General features: G+C 35.1%; 1 protein-coding gene across 4 annotated transcripts in view; it reads right to left on the bottom strand.

Moving 5' to 3' along the window:
- SNCA (synuclein alpha) overlaps nucleotides 1–21,110 on the bottom strand; it is a 160,866-nt gene that overhangs the window by 126,131 nt on the left and 13,625 nt on the right. For all 4 annotated transcript variants that reach the window (XM_026509722.4, XM_044388082.3, XM_057309748.1 and 1 more), the window contains exon 4: nucleotides 13,276–13,418. In XM_026509722.4, coding sequence (XP_026365507.2) covers nucleotides 13,276–13,418 — 143 coding nt within the window. The remainder of the gene's footprint in view (nucleotides 1–13,275; nucleotides 13,419–21,110) is intronic.

Genomic DNA, 21,110 nt, shown 5'->3' on the forward strand with positions numbered 1-21,110 from the left:
ATGTATCCCAAATACATATATCAATCAGTCAATTCTTATTATGTTTCTATAAACTCTCAGGTCCAAAAATACAACATTTTAAAATGTGACCTTAGGAATTTGAGACAATCAGATCTGCTAGTTATGACTAAAAGGCGGTACCTATTAATGAGATATTCAGGGGTTATAGGGAAAACTAAAGGATATGAAGTCCCTCCCAGTCCAGGTACAAGGCCTTTGCTCATATATAAAATAAACTGTACACTGTGGATGGACCTATCTAATTGCAAAAGAAATAAACTAACTACAGTAAAAAAAAAAAAGTCTATCAAAAAAGTATAATTTTACCACTTTCTATATGTTATCAGGTTAATAAAAGCATTAAAAGTTATTTGCAAGCTTAGGGATTGGGGCATGCTGTGGATAAAGCCTACTGAAATGAGAAAGTTAAAGTTTTGAGCACACATGAAAATAAGATGATAGCTTTCTCAGAGCCCAAAAGATTTGTATTACAATTTTGCAAAGTCAAATTGTAAGGTCCCACATGATCAGATAAACTTGCCAAAAACAAAAGAACAAGTAAAATATTACATTCATTCAGGCAATACAGCCATTACTCCTCGAAAATCTTTGTTAAAATTTATCTTGAAACTTGGATGTGGTAACCAGTATTATTTGATAGCAAAAAGACAATGCTGAAATGGTATTTTAATTTGGCTCAGTAATTGGGATCAAGAGAAATAAATGAAAGACTATAACCAGATTTTTTTTTATTTGAGAAATAATAAGAGAGTATTAGTGCTATGGTACCCCACTCAGAGACAGCCTTACTTCAAACTTGAAGGGAAGACAAGGAGGTTGGGGACGAAGTCTTCAGGCAAAGTCTGTAACATTAATAGACTAAGAAACTCCTGCGTATACTCATCATGATTAAGAGTTTGATGCCAATGCCTGGAGCACAAGAAATTGGACTTGAATATCACTGTATTTCTGATGCTTCCTGGCATAGCATCCCACACACAGCATGACTTCAACAGATATGGACCAGATGAACTGACGAATAACTACATGAACGGATGAATAACAAATGTAGAATCGTACTTTTAAGTACCCATGAAGCTGAACTTTTTTTTAATTAGTTGAACAAATGTAAACAGAACTGGGACCCTAAGAAGGAAAATTAGCCTCTTTAAGTTCTAATTGTGGTCAAAGCAGCAGAATGCTTGTCCCATGAGTGTCAAATAGAGTGGAATATTGTAAATACTATTTATTATGCTTTTGTCACGAGTCCAATACATACTTGTTAAAGGAAATTGATGAAAATATAAATAAGCAAGGGGAAAAAATAAAATGACTGTAATCCATGACCCAGGAATCGTCTATTGTAGCGTTTCCTCAAGGACAATGTGGGAGGACATTTTGTGGTCGCTGTAATGCCTGGTATTACTGGCAACTCACAAGCAATGCCTAAGGCTGGGACACTTCCTACAGTGAATGAGAGAGTTCCTCAAAGCAAAACACTACCCAACTGGAAATGCAGAGAATGCTTCATTGAGAAAACCTGAGAGCCTGGTGCATTTACTTCAGATCTTTATATATATATATATATATATATATATATATACACACACACACACACACACACACACACATATATACATACATATATACACACACACGTGTGTGTGTGTGTGTGTGTGTGTATCTCGCACAGATTTTTTAAAAATAAAAATAGGTAATACTATACAAACCGTTCATATTGTTTGGTAATCTGTTTTTTTACTTAATGCAACAAGAGCACCCTTCCACTCCATTCAGTATTTTTCTATGTCAACATTTTAATGGCTGCTCAGCATACCACTGTATGGCTCACCCATATCTTAGGCCTTATCAACCTTATCTAAGACCCTCTTGTCAAATGTCCAACTTTTTTTTTCAACTTAACATTATAATCAATGCTGAGGTGAATATCCTTATATTTAAATTCATGATCATGTAAATTCTTAGAACTGAAACAGTTGATTCAAAGAATACCCTTAATTTCAATGCTTTTAATATAGATTTCCAACATGTCCTCAAGAATGATTTGTATCAACTTATTCTCCAACCATATTGTTGGTGATTGAATGGACATCTCTCACATAAAGTTGCTAGAAATGTGAAACATCAACAGAGAGCACAGCGACCTTGGGTTATAGTTGTAATAGGTAATTCCCTATCCCCCATCTAAACAGGAGGCATAAGGATTGCTATGAAATAAGCTTACAGTTGAGACAATGAAATTAAATTATAAAAGTTCAAGTGAACTTGTCATTATTATTTTCGTTATTTTCCCATCAGTAAAGTTTAAAAAGAGGAGAGAGATTTCCAGGGAAATAAATTTGAAGGGAAATATTAGTGGAGTGTCAGAATCTGTCTTTTCCCTTGAACACTTCTCTATGGAGACAAGTGGTAACTCATGAGCTTGGAGAGGTCTGTGCGCTGGGAAGCTCACATCTCATTCCCTGATGGGATTCTGTCTGAAGAGCAGGACATGCTAGCTTTCCCAGTGCCAACAGAGTGTGGACAAATAACCATAGAGACATGGGAGGCTGACATACCAAGCTGGAGAGTTTAATCTCAGTCACCCCCACATCCCCTGATTCCCGAGAGTTGAGGTTGGTGTGGTGGAGATTCCTAGGTTTTTCCTGAGTCCAGATCAGGCAGAAAGAAGGGTACACAGGCTCTGGTGGCCAAGTGTAGAGGACAGAGGCAGGGAGTGACAAGAGAGCATGGTTGTCCTTGACTCTGAGGTTAGAAGGGGACAGGTGGGCACATTTAGGCCATATAATGTACCACATCAGAGAGACACCCTGAGACATTAGTGGCTGTGCTGAATGAAAACCAGTCCCAATCAAGAGCAAGGATATTGCTATTCCTATACCTCCTTCTTTCCCCCTTTACAGACATAGCATCCCATTTTCAAGTGAACTTGGGGAGAGGAAACTTGGAGCTCATGTTAAGCTCTGGCAACAAACAAATCTTATATTTGGTTGAATATTTATGTAATGAGTCTGTTTAACCCTGGAAATAACTAAAATAAGATTAAATGCAAGGCCTTAAAGATTATAAACTAAGCCTTAGTGCTTGTCATGAAGGTGTCGAAATCAGATAAGCTTGGGATTGTACCACCTCTGGAATTGCTCCCCTTCTAGAAAGTTCTGGCATAGTAAATTAGCTTAAGGAAAACTCTCTGACCTCCTTCCCTTCAATGGGCTTTCCTGCCCTTTTTTTTTTTTTTTAAGATTTTATTTATTTCAGAGAGAGAGAGTGAGTGAGGGAGAGAGAAAGAACATGAGCAGGGGGAGGAGCAGACTTCCTGCTGAGCTGGGAGCCCAATGCGGGACTTGATCCCAGGACTCCAGGATCATGACCTGAGTCAAAGGCAGATGCTTAACTGACTGAGCCACCCAGGTGCCCCATCCTGCCTTTGAGTATAAGGAAAGGGGCCAAGATAACATGGCCAATTCTTACACCTGTCTCTACCCAGGTCAGAAGGTAGCTTCATCTGGATTTGGTACAAAAGCTTCATGTGAATGAAGGACTCTTTGGCCTTGTCTAAGAGATCTTACAGAAAATGGCTATAAAAGAATAGGATTTAGATATGAAATGCCGAGTCCTGATAATCTCTAAACATTTCTAACCCAGGACCCAAACACCAGCCTTATCAAGAAAAGGACAAAAAGAGTGAGCGGGGACAGTTTTAGTCAGCCTGGGTCATCTTAAACCTGACCTCCACTAAACACCCAGACCTACCCTCCATGGGTTTGACATTAAGATGTTAGAAAAGACAGCAACTCTATTCCTAACAAGATATTAGGACTCTGGGATTTTCTTCTGTTTAAAAGAGAAATTTTTTAACTTTATTTACTCCAATGTTTCCCAAAATTATTTCTTTCTAATTACATGTGTATAATATTCAATAGAACCACACTGGGGAAATCAAAGGAAAAATAATAGTAGCGTGACCTCATTTTATTTAGCTAAATAAAGTAGGATGTTTATTGAATGGTTTTTCCACTTTCTGTGTTTACAATTTACTTACATGAACAAGACCTATAATCATATCTCTAACACAATTCAGTGAAAACGCAGGTTCTTCTTAACAAAATGTCCTCACTGTATAATATTTCACAATTGATTGTTTATCTTTTGTCTGCATGATCTCGTTTCATTCACACTGACTGTGCAGTGGCTGGTCAGTTATAGACACTCGAGTAGCTTTGGTTTAGAAAGGTTAAATGAGTTGCCAGAGGTCTGGCAATGCATAATTGAACAAACTGGCCTAAAATTCAAGCCATTAAACATACTCAAAACATTCCAAACTCATTTAATCCAACACTTTTATTTCACAGCTGAGAAAATACGTGCTTAGAGGGGTGAGTGACATCATCCAGCAGACAGAGAGAGACAAGAACAATTCCACGTCCCCTGACTTAAAGCTCATGCCCTGCATACTAAACCATGCTTTTCCTACACAAATGACCAAATCAAATGATGTAGATAAACCAGGAACCCAGTATAAAGATAAAGGCCAGCTGGCCGTCATGATGAGTCAAAGAACAGATATAGAGCATCTTTAGTTAGAAAACATGTGAACTGCTTTTGTTTTAAACTCACATGTGTTAGCTTTTCCTTTGCAGGAAGAACACCATAAAAAGATTATTACTTCAAGCAGTTATTAGTTATTTAGATGAGATTATTTTTAAAGGTACCTACTTTACATACATCATAATGTTAAAAACTGAAGATGCGGTATTTTTAATGCCACTGTATGCTTTGCATGACAACTGTATTAATCCCCAAACTCAGTGACATTGGTAAGAGCATGTGCCTTCTCTGGTTTTACTAGATAGCAAGTAATACACAATCTATTGACCAAAAACTGGACCCTTAAGACAAAATGGTATATACATGCTCAGAAAACTCTTGTGGCATGAAATAGAAATATTGAAAGGGCAATTCTCCACTCTAAGATTTCCAACAATCAAATAGGATAAAGTGTATATATATGTGAATTGGACATGATTTGCTATTATGGCTTGTCAGCCAGCCAGTTAAATTCTATCCTTAAATTCTAAAATTCTTAAATTAAAAGTTCACATTATTCTTCACAATTCACAAAGCTGCCAACTGAATTTATTCTTATGAATTGAGTTGTAAATATATTTATTTTATTTTGTTAGTGTGAGGAATACAAAAGAGTAAGAGAGTTTCCACCTCTAATCAGGAAGATAAAATATATATTCCTTTTTAAAAAACTTTTTTATTCATTCATTCAATTGTTTATTTAACAAACAATTTCTGGCTTGGTGTTCCTTGTATTAATGTATACTATAGTCTCATTAAAAATTAAATACTACTTTGAGAATTTTCAGAATAACTGTTTAGTGATTCCAGAATCACCTAATAAAGAGGAATATTTTAATTATAACTTAAATATTTAAATGTTTTGCAAAGTTTTGATAAAATTCCTTATAAAGGAATTACCTCCTATTTCAGTTGACAAATTACTTATTTTCTATCCTTATCATGGAACAATTGGGTTGATGAGATGTATCATTCAAATCTAGTTCCATAATTATGTATTTGCATGCAAAACACAATTGGCATCTCATTTACCTTTTTTCTGTTCCTTTGAATTCAAGTAAACATATTTTGTCTTAGATTTTTGTGTATTTTGAATATCTATTTTCTCTTGATAAAGCAAACAACACCACCAAATAACTCCCTAAAAATTGGAAAAATAAAAGCCTGTATTTGAAGTGCAAAAACTAAAATTACTTTTTAGGAACAGAAAAGCTGGTTATCAACAAAGTTTGGGAAATGACTATTGTATGTCATAATAAACAAACATCTATTCCCCTTATTCCTGTCACCTAAACATATTAATATTCTTTTTCCAGGTTTTCCATCGAATTATAAGGTAGAAATATGGCTCAGATAGTAACAGAGGTTTAAAATGAAAACACCTAAGTTTGAAATCATTCTATATATAGTAATACCTGGTTCATGAAACTATCAAAAATATCATGATCTCTTTGCATGTGAAGGGACATTAGCAATAGATATTAGCCCCCTGCACAGGGAAGACTGGCTCATAAAAGTATGGTCATGGCTCTCACATTGAATTCAGTAGAATTCTAATTCATATTAAGCATTTATGAAGGAATAAGCCAATTTCACAAATATGAGTTAAAGCTGTTTGCTGGTGTGCCTTGAAGCAGTTCTATCACATTCTTCCTATAATACATTTTCTAACAAACAAAGCTACTATCACAATTGGTTCTTTGAAAACTAAAATTAGATTTGTAGTCATGTATATATTGTGGGGTTATAATGCTTACACATTATTAACTACTGGTGCTAGGACTCAGGTGGAAATATTTTTATGTTTCTGTCTGAACAGCTAAAATATTGCAGCTGTTATCTCCATGTGTGTGAAGTAATTTCATAATCTGCTGACAAAACCAAAATTTAAAGTATAATATTTATTGAGCGTATAGGTCTCTCTCTTTCCTAACAAAAAGTATTTTTTTCCTATGATGGATATATATTTGTTACAAATACATACATATTCTCAAAGAGTAGAGATGCTCCTTTTTCCCAGGAATAAATATGTCAGTTGCTGTGTCTAGACCACGTTTCTTGAAGGCAGGAGTCATGCATGTTATTCACCTCTGTATTCCTCAGAGTGCCCAACCAAATGTCCAGTACATATAAAGTACCCATTAAATAACTGAATCATATTGAATTTTAATGAAAACATAATCATAAGCCTAAGTTTCTTACAACTTCATATATAATTACAGTACACTTCCACATTTACAACCTTACAAGATTAAGGGTCATTAAGAATCATGATTCATCTATCCTGAACCTAGTGAAATATTAGATACAAAAAAAGCCCATCATAATAGATGTGTTTCCAAGTAGAGAGACTTTATGTAATATTAGACTTTCATATGAGCATAAAATATTGATTTTTACCTACCACATTCTAAAATGTTACTGATTATATAATACACGTTAAAAACAAATAAATCAGGTCAATTAGGTTTTTTCTTTAATTACGACATGATTTTACCTAAGATTACAATGCTATTAATAGTATGGGCCACTCCCAACACAAGTACAAACCAGGCAACTATCTGTGCCACAGAGCTTTTGGTTTAGGTTTAAATAGAACTAACAGTCACGCTGGTTATCTTCAGAGGTCAAGCACAAAAGCAAGACTCAAATTTCTAATTATTTGAGAGAATATATTAGATCTATCATTATTAAACATTTGAGGAGAATGTACTATAAATCAGAGTATTTCACTAATCTTGACATCTCTTGTTACCTTGTTATAAACAATTCAGTATTAAGAGTACACCTATGATACGTGTATGCTTCTTCAAAGAAATCTGAAAGATTGCCTGTAACCTCTGGCTTATTTGTGAAATCGGCATAAATGAGTTAACTTATGTCAACATCCATCATCTGATTATTTATTTTTATTTTATTTTTTTAAAGATTTTATTTATTTATTCGACAGAGATAGAGACAGCCAGTGAGAGAGGGAACACAAGCAGGGGGAGTGGGAGAGGAAGAAGCAGGCTCTCAGCGGAGGAGCCTGATGCGGGGCTCGATCCCATAACGCCGGGATCACGCCCTGAGCCGAAGGCAGATGCTTAACCACTGAGCCACCCAGGTGCCCCCATCATCTGATTATTTAATTAGAAGGTCAATAACACTCAAGTGTTTAAAAATAAGTCTGCATCAAGCTAAACATGATCGCTCTGGTAAGTCAAAGGAAGTAAGGAGAAGGATGCTTAAATGTTACCAAAAAATGTCGCCCTCCTGCTTTGTTTTACTCCTCTAGCACACACGTGGTTAGCTATCCTCTTATGAGTGAAGGCAGGAGCACAGAGTATGTGTGCTTCTACCGCTTTGAAATCAATATTTTCTGGATAACTATGCTGGGGATAGTAAAAAATTTCTTATAATTTGATCTAATTTTCTCAAAATGGCACTGTTAAGGAACTTCACTAATTCTGAAGAAAAAAACAGATGAACTTGAATATTTCACATATCTGAGGCTATAAATATTTCAAGCTTGTTTCTTGCATGAAACTTACTAATTTCCACGTAGGTAGGTCTGTGACTAAATGGGATGTGATGATGAAGCTTACTGCTATACTATTTGTCAGGCAGTGGCTCTACAGTATATGTAGAGCTTTCACTCTCTATAAATAATAATTTAAAAAAATACAAAAGTATAGACCTCAGGGACACTGAGGATCCAACTCTTCTAGGGCATTCCAGATAGCATTAAAGAAATGCTCATTTGTTCATCAAGGATTTATTTGAGCAGTAACCACATGCAAAGCACTGTTGAGGGGTTTGGGATGGAGCAAATCTTGTGACCAGCTGTATATTGCAGACATACATGTACTACAGAGCAACTCTTGCTCATTACACTTGGTTATAGTAGTCTCGGTACAAGCAGATAATTTGTTCTTAATAGAAGTGGGAAGCAATTGAGAATAAAGGAAAAAATCTTCAGATTCAATGGTTTTGTGTAGCATCTTGTCTATCATGTTTTGTAAATACTGGAGAAGCTTTGACCAATTTGACTTAGAGACGGAATGTAACTCCACTTACAAAATTGCTATTAAACTCCTGCTTAAGGTGTTCTACTTTTCTGTGAGCACACTAAAAGCAAAAAATGTGAATAAAATGTAAAAAAAAAAAAAAGTAGGAAACAAATTTCATCTATATAATACCACTGTTTGAACTTAAAACTTGAGTATTTCTGCCAATGCATTTGCAGCCTGTTTTTACTATGCCAATCAAATGAATGAGTTTTGGGAAATGAATTATATAGCTGATAACCTCTTGTGTGCACACAGGTAAAAATATAGATCAGTAGATGCATTATTCTAATGTATTCAGTAGAGGAGCTAATAATATTTGATAAAGCAAATCTTAAAATTCAAGACATCCCATTTGTCCTTTAATCTAATGTCTTATAATTAGAAATTATTAGTAAGGATAGCTTCATTCATATGAAATTCAAATTTTAAAAAAATACTTAGGTATCTGTCATCATCTCTCTCTGTTAACATCAAAAGGAGATAGAGTACACCAAAGCAAACATTCCCAAAGAGACGAATTTAGCAAATAAAAACACAAGAATCAAAATGAGCTATTAGAGCCCTTGGTTTAAAAAAAAAAAAAAAAAAAAAAACAGAAAGAAAAGAAAACACCAAAGGGAGGAAAGAAATAAAAGAGGAAAGGAAAGAAGGAAGGAAAGGAGAAAGGGAGGGGGAAAAGGAGAAAGGGAAGGAGGAAAGAAGAAAAAGATTTGTTCCACTATCAATCAGGGAGTAATGAGCCAAATATCTTCAAAGGGCATGAGGGCTAAACATCAATGTAGCCACTCCTTTTAAAGCGTTGCTGATATTTAAGAGAGGCACCAACTGCCAAGAGAATGGCACAGCCATTAATCCACTTCAACGAGCTAACACCCAGTAGTCCTGCTAACCACATCTCTTTTCCCCCAAGCCTTATGAAATGCACCACCAAATCTTGTTGATATTACCTCCTACATAGTCTTTAAATTAATCCATTTCTTTCTTTTCCCCCACCTACACCTTAGAATATGCAGTCATCTCCTCTTTCCATCACAGCCCACTAACTGATCCCTGGTTTCCACTCTTCCCTCCCTTTAATCTCTTTCCTGCCTGGCGAACAGAGAAATCTTTTCAAGATGCAAAATTATAACCTGAAATCCTTGCTTAAAATTTTAATAGGTTCCTTCATTCTTAGAATAAAGACCAACATTCTCAACATGGCCAACCAGGATGTGACCCCTGCATATTTCTCCAGCTTCTTCTACCTTATTTTCTGTGCCTGCAGCTGCAGTCCTCTTTGACTTGCCAAGGTCCCTCTCCTACCACATGAGGTTTCTTCATGTTGTTACTTTCGCCTGCAAAGTTTCTCTTCCAACTCCCACTTGTTTATTAATTGCCAGTCATTTTTCTAGATCTCAATGCAGACATCACTTCCTCAGGGAAGCCTTTGTAATGCTCCCCCATATCCCGACCCCATACTAGCTGGGATATTCTTGGCATTATGTACCCCATAGCATTTCACAGCTTAGAACTGCATACCTATTGTGTGGTAATTAGATGATTATTATTAATCTTTGTCACTAGACTGTAAGCTCAATGAAGAGAAAAACCATGTATGGTTTTATCATCATTGTAATCACGATATCTAGCAAAGTTTTGGACACATAGTAAGCAAACATTATTTCATGAATGAAGAATGAGTACGTCAATGGAGTCATTAACAAGTGGTTAAAACAACAAAAATCTGCTTATTTCCATTTACCAGAATCATTTTGATCAGAGTTGGAATGATGAAATTACATTACTTCAAATCTCATAATGAACAAATTGAAAGATTTTATCTAAACTCTCTAGCATTTTCGGCATTTCATAGATATGGCCACAATGAAAAGATTATTAGCATCCTCCTTGAGTTATAATAAAAACTCAGAACATTGTTGCTAAATTAGGCTTTAACAATTTTCTGGTATAGTTTCTCATTATATGAGAAAGAGTCTTAGGAGATCCTCAAAAGGTCATCCAGCCTGTTGGTGACAGAGCAGGTATGAAAATCAGCCATTTAAACTCTCAGTTTAATGTGGTTTTTTCTATAACTATGCTGCAATTTCTGGATTTTATGGCTTTATTTTCATATTAAAAATTTGAAAGAACTTGTAAATACCCGTAAGAGAAATATCTCCAAATGGTTAATTTTGTCATACTGCCTAGATTTCTGCTTTAAAGTATTATAATAAATAGCAATATTTTTAGAAAAGTAAAAAAAAAATTATAAGAAATGAAGCAATTCATGCCTTATTTGTAATTTACATGGTGTGCTTTAAAAAGGGATGAGAAGGGAATGGTACATGTTTCCCTGGTTTCTTAATATTCTGAAGCACAGAATTTTTCCAGTTAAATCTGGTTGTCCGTAATTCAGTTTATGAAAACTCAAAAGGAAGGTAGGTTTTGAGGAAGTGGTTGGGGAACTGACATAGTGGATGGAAAAGCAGTACCAGTATCCAGTCAGTTACAATTGGCCATGTGACCTTGGACTGCTCACTTCCCCTCTGTAGATTCTATTTTCCTTAACTGTACAATCAGAGGATTGGTCTAAATCATGGGCTTTGTCTGTTGATGGACTTCCAAGATCCCCCTAAGTTCTTTATCATGTGTATTTCTGAGAAGAGAGTCCATAGCTTCTATGTGATTGACAGAAGGCCTTGGGACATTAAACATGTTAATTACCTCTGTACTAATAGCTGAGGTCCCTCCTAATTTTTAAAATGTAATAAGGCTATCATTATAAATTCAGACAGAAAGTAGAAATTTGTATAATTATTAGCATAAGTAATAAGATCTTTTGAAGAGCATAATCTACACAAAGGAATACTACTGTCACTAACCATACACTTAAGTGTTAGCTGGAGAACTACACTAGAAGCCCAACCCAGATTTTCCATAAGTAGCATCAATTGCCCAGATGATATAAATACATGTGATAAATCTCACCATGTCACAGGCTTTTAGTCCTGCCTTTTTATTATCAGTGTTTTAATGATCAATCAAGGCAGGCCTGCTACATAGAATTACGTGGAGTGGAAACAACCCAGAGTAGTCTGTCAGCAAATAAGGCTACTTTCTTATATTGTTTTCAAAGTATCTATTTGAAAACCATTTTGATTATAACTTTCAGTTAATTGAATAGCCACAGTTGCTATGCAATGCATATAATTATTAGACACAGAAATAAAAGTTACTCTGCTTATTTACTTAATTTATTCTTACCTTCCCTTCTTAATAAATATTTCTAATTATCCACCATGTGTCAGGCACTCTTCTAGACACCTGCAAACTATCAGTGAATAAAATAAATACATTCCACCCTCATGGGGCTTATATTTTAGGAGGGTACAAATAAAATAATAAACAACATATAGAAAAAGTAAGTAAGTTGGGGGCACGTGGGTGGCTCAGTCAGTTAAGCATCCACACTCTTGATTTAGGCTAGGGCATGATCTCAGGGTCTTGAGATTGAGCCCCACATTGGGCTCCATGCTTAGTGTGGAGTCTGCTTGAGATTCTCTCTCTCCTTTTCCCTCTGCCCCACTCCCACTTATGCTCGCACACACGCACGTTCTCTCTCTCTCTCTCAAACACATAAATAAATGAACTCTTTTTTAAAAGTAAGTCATTTATGATTCTTAAGGGTAATACATGTAAAAAAGGAAAAAGTAAAGAGTAGGGAGACTGGGAACATCAAAGGTGAGGAGGATGGTTCTAATCTCAAATAGGTCAGGGTAGGCCTCATTGAGAATATATCATTTAACAAAGACCTGAGGAGATGAGGGAGTGAGCCCAGTATATAACCTGGGGAAGAGCTTTCCAGACAGAGGGAAGCACCAGGGCAAAGGAGTACTTGATTTGTTCAAGGAATAGCAAGGAGGCCATGGTGCCAAGGAAATAGCAAAAATCTCTGCTGTGTGGTCACAAAATCTATGAAATTTCATCTGCCAGCTGACACCTCATTTTTTATCACTTACCTGTTTTAAATGAAAGTCATGATATCTTTAGTGTAATCCTACTAGAGTTTCATATTTGTCAAAAATGCAGTCAAAGTTCTTCTGAGAATTTTAAAATCACCCCAAAACCACGATCTCTGGTTGGTATGCAATTTGACTCTCAGTCTCCACACACATATATCTGCAAATGAACTGCTATGTGATAAGCAACTAGGCCATCTAGTAAGAGATGATGTCATTATAAAGAAACCAAGCAAAAAATCTTCAGTTTGACAATTTGTCAGCTGGGCACAAAGCATTTGTTATATTCCAACAAAGAGAGATTGCAAGATTCATAGCTAACATGAAAGCACCCATTCTTTCTGAAATGTCACTGTTCTCTTGGTATTTATTACATTGTTCATTTCATTAACTTTCTTCCAGAAAATGAAACAATCACAATTACTGTACTATTTTCATAGCATTTATCTGGGTTACACCTCCAAAAAGAATATACACATAAAAGTAGTCGTTTTTTTTGAGAAGAGTGTCAGTCAACCCTCCCCCAAGGAAGCACCTTAATCCTGCCTAGTGCCTTCCATGAAAATGCGCTGTGATCCCGAGACTTTATAAATGTAACAAAATGTATGCAACCATACCTTGCCCAACTGATCCTTTTTGCCAAAGCCAGTGGCAGCTGCGATGCTCCCTGCTCCCTCCACTGTCTTCTGTGCTACTGCCGTCACCCCAGTCACCACCGCCTCACCAACATTGGTCACTTGCTCTTTGGTCTTCTCAGCCACTGGGATAAATCCAGAACAACAACAGATTAAGGGACAGTGGAACAACAGGGACTGAAAATAATTTCACTTCCACTAGCTGTCAACTTCTAAAGACCTGTCCTTGCACATACTATAAATAACTGTAGTGTCAGAAGAAATAAAAGCCTCAGAGATATTTAAGTGAGTATGATTTAGACAAACATTAAATCTTTCCTAAGATATGTTGCTGTCATCATGCAGATATTAAAACACGCTTCAAGTGTAATGATCACAAATAGAATCTTTGAGCAACTAAGGTTTGGTTAAGATTTTATTAAGGAAACTTTAGAGAAGGCAATAATTACAGATGCAGCTATTGTGTATCAGGTATTTATTTCTTTACTTCATTTCCAATGTCAATTCTTTAATCTCACCCAGCATGTTCATTTTCACCACACCTTCTGAGTCACACAACACATAGGTGCTCATGTTACCATCAGAAATGAACATGATACAGATGACATGATATTATATATAGAAAACTTTAAAGACTCCACAAAAAACTACTAGAAATGATAAACAAATTCGATAGTTACAAGATACAAAATCAATCTACAGAAACCTGTTGCATTTCTATACACCAATAATGAAGCAGCAGAGAGAGAAATTAAGAAAACAATCTCATTTACAATTGCACCAGAAACAATAAGATATGTAGGAATAAATGTAACTAAAGAGGTGGAAGATCTGTGCTCTGAAAACTATAAAACACTGATGAAGGAAACTGAAGACAACACAAGAAAATGGCAAGACATTCCATGCTTATGGCCTGGAAAAACGAATATTGTTAAAATGCCTGTACTACCCAAAACAATCTCCACATTTGATGCAATCCCTATCAAAATACCAACAGCAGTTTTCACAGAACTAGGGCAAACAATTCTAATTTGAAAGAGACTTCAAATAGCCAGAACAACCTTGAAAAAGAAAAGATAAAGCTGGAGGCATCACAGTTCCGGACTTCAAGTTATATTACAAAGCTGTAGTGATCAAAACAGAAAATAGACACACAGGTCAGTAGAACCGAATAGAAAGCCCAAAAATAAATCCACAACTATATGCTCAACTAATCTTTGACAAAGCAGGAAAGAATATCCAGGGTGAAAAAGACAGTCTCTTCAACAAATGCTGTGGGGAAAACTGGATAACTACGTGCAAAAGAATGAAACTAGACCACTTTCTTACACCATTCACAAAAATAAAGTAAAATGGTTTAAAGACTTGAATGTGAGACCTGAAACCATAAAAATCCTAGAAGAGAACACAGGCAATAATTTCTTTGACATTGGCCATAGCAACTTTTTTCTAGATTTGTCTCTTGAGGCAAGAGAAATAAAACCAAAAATAAACTATTAGGACTAGATCAAAATAAAAAGCTTCTGCACAGCAAAGGAAACAATCAACAAAACTAAAAGGCAACCTACAGAGTGGGAGAAGATATTTGCAAATGACCTATCCAATAAAGGGTTAGTGTCCAAAATATATAAAGAACTTATAGACCTTAACACCCAAAAACCAAATAATACCATTGAAACATGGGCAGAAGACATGAACAGACATCTCGCCAAAGAAGACATCCAAAGGGCAACAGACATATGAAAAGATGTTCATCATCACTTACCATCAGGGAAATGAGAATCAAAACTACAATGAGACATCACCTCACCCTGTCAGACTGGCTAAAATCAACAACACAAGGAACAAGTGTTGGTGAGAATATGGAATAAAAGGAACACACATGCACTGTTGGTGGGAATGCAAACTGGTACAGATACTGTGGAAAACAGTATGGAGGTCCCTCAGAAAGTTAAAAATAGAACTACCCTATGATCCAGCAATCACACTACTGAATATTTACCCTAAGTATACAAAAACAAATACCAAAAAAAAAAAAAAGAATTCAAAGGGATACACGCACCCTGATGTTAATAGCAGCATTATTTACAATAGCCAAGAAATGGAAGCAGCCCGAGTGATTGATGAATGGATAAAGAAGATGTAATTAATATATATATACATATATGATGGAATATTATTCAGTCACCAAAAAGAATGAAATCTTGGCATTTGCAACAACATGGATGGAGCTAGAGAGTGTAATGTTAAGTGAAATAAGTCAGAGAAAGACAAATATATGATTTTACTCATATGTGGAATTTATTTTTTGGGTTTTTTTTCATATGTGAAATTTAAGAAACAAAACAAACAAGCCAAGGGAAAGAAAAGAGAGAGAGAGAGACAAATGAAGAAACAGACTCTTAATTACAGAGAAATAAACTAATGGTTATCAGAGAGGAGGGGGGATGGAGGGGTTCAATAGGTGATGGGGATTAAGTAGTGCACCTGTGGTGAACACCAGGTGACAGATGGAATTATTGAATCACTATATTGTACACCTCATACTAATACGACACTGGATGTTTACAAACTGGAATTAAAATTAAAACTTAAAAAGCCAAAAAAATGAACAATAGAGTAAGGGACGGTTATGAAGAAACTTTGATCCTTTTATCAAACTTCAAGTGGTTGAAACACAATTTTTAATAAAAAGGTTGATTTTCACCAATTTTAATGGTAACAAAAGAGCTAGGCATTAAGTATGAAAATGAAGTTTGTTGAGCAAACTTATAATTTCTTTTCACAAAACAAAATACAATATGGTGATTCAGTAGATTTTTAATAAGTTAAAATTTTAGAGAAGACAGTGTAAATAGTTTGGGATTAGATTTAGAAGCAGACTTAATCTCATATCAAAAATTCTCCAAGACTATATCTGATATAATTGCTGAATTAATCTTTCTATATTACCTCCATGCAATTGCCAAATAAAGGAAACTCTAATAAAAAAGTTTGTTTCAATTAAATGAAGAGTTCTATGAAAAAACAAAAGACGAGAGCTTCTGCTCTTTTAATAATCTGAAGGTCAATAGAGAAATAAAACAACTGCTCTTCATCTAAACCTTATGACATTTATACCCATAAAACCTACATCTTGCATCTCTTATGTCCAACTATACCTTCTTTCCTTTTTGCCTCACAAACTCCTTTTTCTCCAGATTTCAGGAATTTGGGTTTTTGAGTGATATTTTTCCTCGGGCCCTCTCCTAAGCAAATAGAGACACTTTTGGGGGGGGGGTATGCTTTGCACTTACATACATCCTCTCCAGATAATCCCCAGTCCGAGGAATTGGATGAGCTCCACTGTCAGGTATTAAATTGGCAACTGTTAAAAGCTAGTCACACGATTATCGTACAGATCGCGTGTCACCCCTTGCAGAAGGCCAACGATTGAATAATGTGGACAAAGCAACTGGATTTTGATAGCAGGTCGTGGAAGTAAGGTGGTAAGGACAGGTGCTTATTCTTCAGTTCTGGGCAATGTGGGGAAGCAGAAGTGACCCTAGAGTCTAAAGTCAGGAAGAGTTGCCACCTTTGGGGATACAGCTGGTGCCTCCTAGCAAGTCATGGCTATTCCCAATGCAAAGTTCAATTTAAATGCCAGTGAGAAGCTCAGATCTCATGTTTTTAAACACTTTCAGAATGTTGATCCTTTAAAAATTGTGAATTATGGGCTCTAACTTGTCATTTTGTTTTTCTTTTCCAAGAACATGAATAGAAAATTTTACTTGAAAAATGAACATTTTCTTGTTACAATATCTCAAAGACAAGAATAAATTTTGATCTTTTTACAGATTCGTGATTTTTCTACCAGCCACGAAAGGTTATTTTTATAATATCTAGACGTTCCTTATATATGTATACACATTAATATAATTTGATGCACATAAACTTCACAGTAAAATACACTTTGTCCTTCATCATAACTTCATCAGGTTACTCATCGTTAAGAGTAAATTAGTTACATTACGAAACGACAGAGTGTACACGTAGCAATGATAGACGCATTTTAAAAGATTCCTGTGGGACTTGTTCACCTAGCAAATTATCCAGTCACCTTGAGCTCCTTTGCCCCCCTGTTAAGGCCTTTTACACTATTTCTCTGTTCACTGACATGCCAAACAAAAGGGTGACAAAAGAAAAGGAAATAAGACACATTCAAATTGGTAACATTTTTAATCTAATAAATGAGACTCATTTTTAAAGGAAAAGACCACAAAACTAGGATCGAAAGGGATACTTTCCTCCCAACTAATCATAGTATTATATGAGTATTATATGAGAACATAGTATTTTATGATCTCCCCCAAATATGCCAGTCTTTCGCAATTTTATTCATACAGCTCTGTCTGGTCAGAAGCTTTGATCCTTCTCAGATATCTCCCTATCTGTTTACTCAGCAAATTCAAGCTGCTGTTAAAACCCATTTCAAATGTCATATTCCATATTAAAAACCTTTCCTCCCAACAAGTTCCTGTTTCTCCTCCAGTGATCTCATAAAATTTTAGATATATCTCTGCTATGGAACTTTTAACATTGTGCCAGAATTATTCATTTCCCAGTGTGTCTCTCCACCCCCACCAGCCTATTTGGAATTCATTAAAATCAGAAATCCTGTTATTTTTCTTTATATTATTTCACAGCAGATTCTCAATAAATAATTTTGAATGCATTAAAAAGGAATTTTGTGTATTCTGTAATTTATTCATTAACTTTAGTAATTAGATTTAATCTGGCTTTAAATAAAAAAAAATTTAAGAAAATGTGGCACCAACTTTTCAAATAGATACAGTAAATCTAACCTTTGATATTAAACACAACCATAAAATTAAGAAGATCTAGCTTTGAATTGTACAAATTCTATATCTAAGGAAAATAAATTTATATTATAAAACATTTTGATAAATTATAACATGTTGAAATTAGTTGTGCTCATTATCATGTAACAAATTTCTGTTTATAAGAATCAAAACTCAGAAAATCTGCAATAATAGGAAATTCTTTAAACCATACTTTCATGAGGAAAAAAATTAAGTAAGCTTTTATCAACATCTATTTTTTAAAGTGGCTTCAAAGACATGTCATTCAGTACATCCAGATTCAATACACTCTCATATTTTTCTATAACATAATGCATTAAGTTGACAACTGCAACAATAATGAACTGAGATCAAATAGCGAGGGTGTAAGGCAGATTTTTAGATTTTATCATGAGATTATCTAACTGGGAGAAATTCTTTTTCTTGGAATTTTTTAGGTAGAAAACTCCTGGCCTAACTAAGTTACTAAAGTCTGTATTTCTGAAAAATAAGTAATGGGATGAATCTTGAGGAAATTTTTCTTTTGACATCAGCTGATAATGTTATATACTGTATAATAGTTTCTCACTTCCCTGTTTTAAGACTAATTACAATAATAACATTTATTTAGTACCTATATTTATATAGCCAATATAAACATTTTAGACCAAGTATAATAATCAATTCTTCTCCTTAACCATGGAGGTAATTATCTTAAACTTATTTTTTTTTAAAAGATTTTATTTATTTATTTAACAGAGATAGAGACAGCCAGCGAGAGAGGGAACACAGCAGGGGGAGTGGGAGAGGAAGAAGCAGGCTCATAGTGGAGGAGCCTGATGTGGGGCTCGATCCCATAATGCCGGGATCACGCCCTGAGCTGAAGGCAGACACTTAACCGCTGTGCCACCCAGGCGCCCCTATCTTAAACTTATTTATCCTTATTCTTGGAATTTAGAATTTTATATTCAATAATCCTACTCATTGCCTGATACGGGAGAAAGATGGTATTTATTGCAGATTTATCCCATTTCATTTCTCATAGTCAGGCTACTTATGACATTTTTGATACTTGGCTCTTGCCAGGATAGTTGATTGGTTCAATGGCTGTAAATATTACCCACATCAAAATCATCATGGTCTTGCTGCTTAGTGGCATTTTCCATAGTGTTCTCTGGACACCGGTTTCACTCAATCCTAGTAACTATTGAAATAAGGTCAAACAAATTTAAGAAGCCCTGGATTCAACTATATTATGAAAATTTCTTTACTATGGAATATCTCAGATTCTTCAATATGCTAAAAAAGACATGATATGCAAAGTTTCTTAATATTATTAAACCAGGGAAACATAAGGTGACAGGCTACTGTTCTTCAGAAAACAAAATGCTGCCTTATTGTACAAACTTCAGTAGTGTACGTACACACACACACACACACACACTCCTATTTACTTTATGTCATTGCAGAGAAGATGAAAACTCCGACTTTGTTAAGAGTTACCCTTGCAGCCCATCTCCATAGCCTTCATTCAATGATGATATTATTTGTATTGTTTAATTTTTACCACAGACTCTAAATCTGGCCGCAAGCTTATCTGCTTTTTAAACCACATGGATTCTTCAACTCTCAAATGGAACACCATTAATCTAGCGAGGCTCTTCAGATAGTACAGCCTCCAACTGTCTGCTACCTGGGTCTTATTAAAATCATGCTTAATAACATCATATTTACAGACGGTCCCTAGAAATCAACGCAGTTCATTTACTTGCCTAGATCCGGGCATCACATATTGACTGGATTGCAGCAGAGCAAATACAAGCAGCATACTTTAATTTAGCTTCTAGCAGAATCAGTTTCAAAGGGTTCTCCTTTCATTTTGTGCCCTCATTTATTAACAAAGGTATATATACAATAGTCATCTGAAATATTTTTCTCCACTAGCTGTAAAAATGTTGTTCAAGACAGACTCACTATAAAGTGATGATAAATAACACTTGTATAATACACACTACTTAATTTCATTACTCTAGGTACTTGTGTACATTAATTCTCTTTATCCTTTTACAGATGAGGAAACTAAATCACAAAAAGATTATGAATCCTGCAGAAAATCACATAGCTCGTAAGTGGTAAGCAGAAATTTGAACCAAGGAAGTCTGGCTCCAGGGTTATGGTATCAACCACAAAACTGTATTAATACTCCCATTTGATTTTCTCCATTTCCATTTTTATAATTCAGTAATAGGAACATGGTATTTTTCTGAGACACTATTACGTTTACTCCTATCTGATCATATGAATTATGTTTCTGATTATATATCCTGTTTTACCCCATCTGTCAGGCAGCTTGGAATACATACAACATGAAACTGAATCACGGCAAGTCTGTGGGCTCTAAAGATTATTAAATTTTGGTTCTCCTTTCCTTTTTCTGTCTGTCCCTATCATACTCCTCCTCCTCCCCCCCCATCCGCAATTTTCATCATTTTTGATATTAATTTATCGCAATCTCCCACAGACCTATTCAAATTCTTGGTAAAATTATGCCAAATAGATATAAATACAATAAATACTTCACTGATCATTCCAAGGGTGTTTCCTAAAATGTTTTCTGAATCATCAAGGAAATGTTATACTGAGTATAGTTTAATGTCAGAATGTTTTATTATACTCTACAGAGAATTTGACATTAATCCTTTGAAAACTGGCAATTCTTATATGTAATTTATGGTAGCAGTTTGCCAAAACATAATGTTTCAGAATATTTAAATGTGATACTACCACAAATTAAACATATCTGGTCAGTTCAGAGGCATCATTCTTGATAGTGGGATATATTGTTTTATTTATCTATAATAAATATTTACTTTTTAAAAAATACTTAATAAAGAATTAAAATTAAACAAAGCTGATGTTCCCTTAGAATATTTCTCTATGAACACAGTGGCTGTTTACAATTACATTCTGAATGAG

This window comes from Ursus arctos, unplaced genomic scaffold (assembly GCF_023065955.2).
Source record: "Ursus arctos isolate Adak ecotype North America unplaced genomic scaffold, UrsArc2.0 scaffold_9, whole genome shotgun sequence".
NCBI lineage: Eukaryota > Metazoa > Chordata > Mammalia > Carnivora > Ursidae > Ursus > Ursus arctos.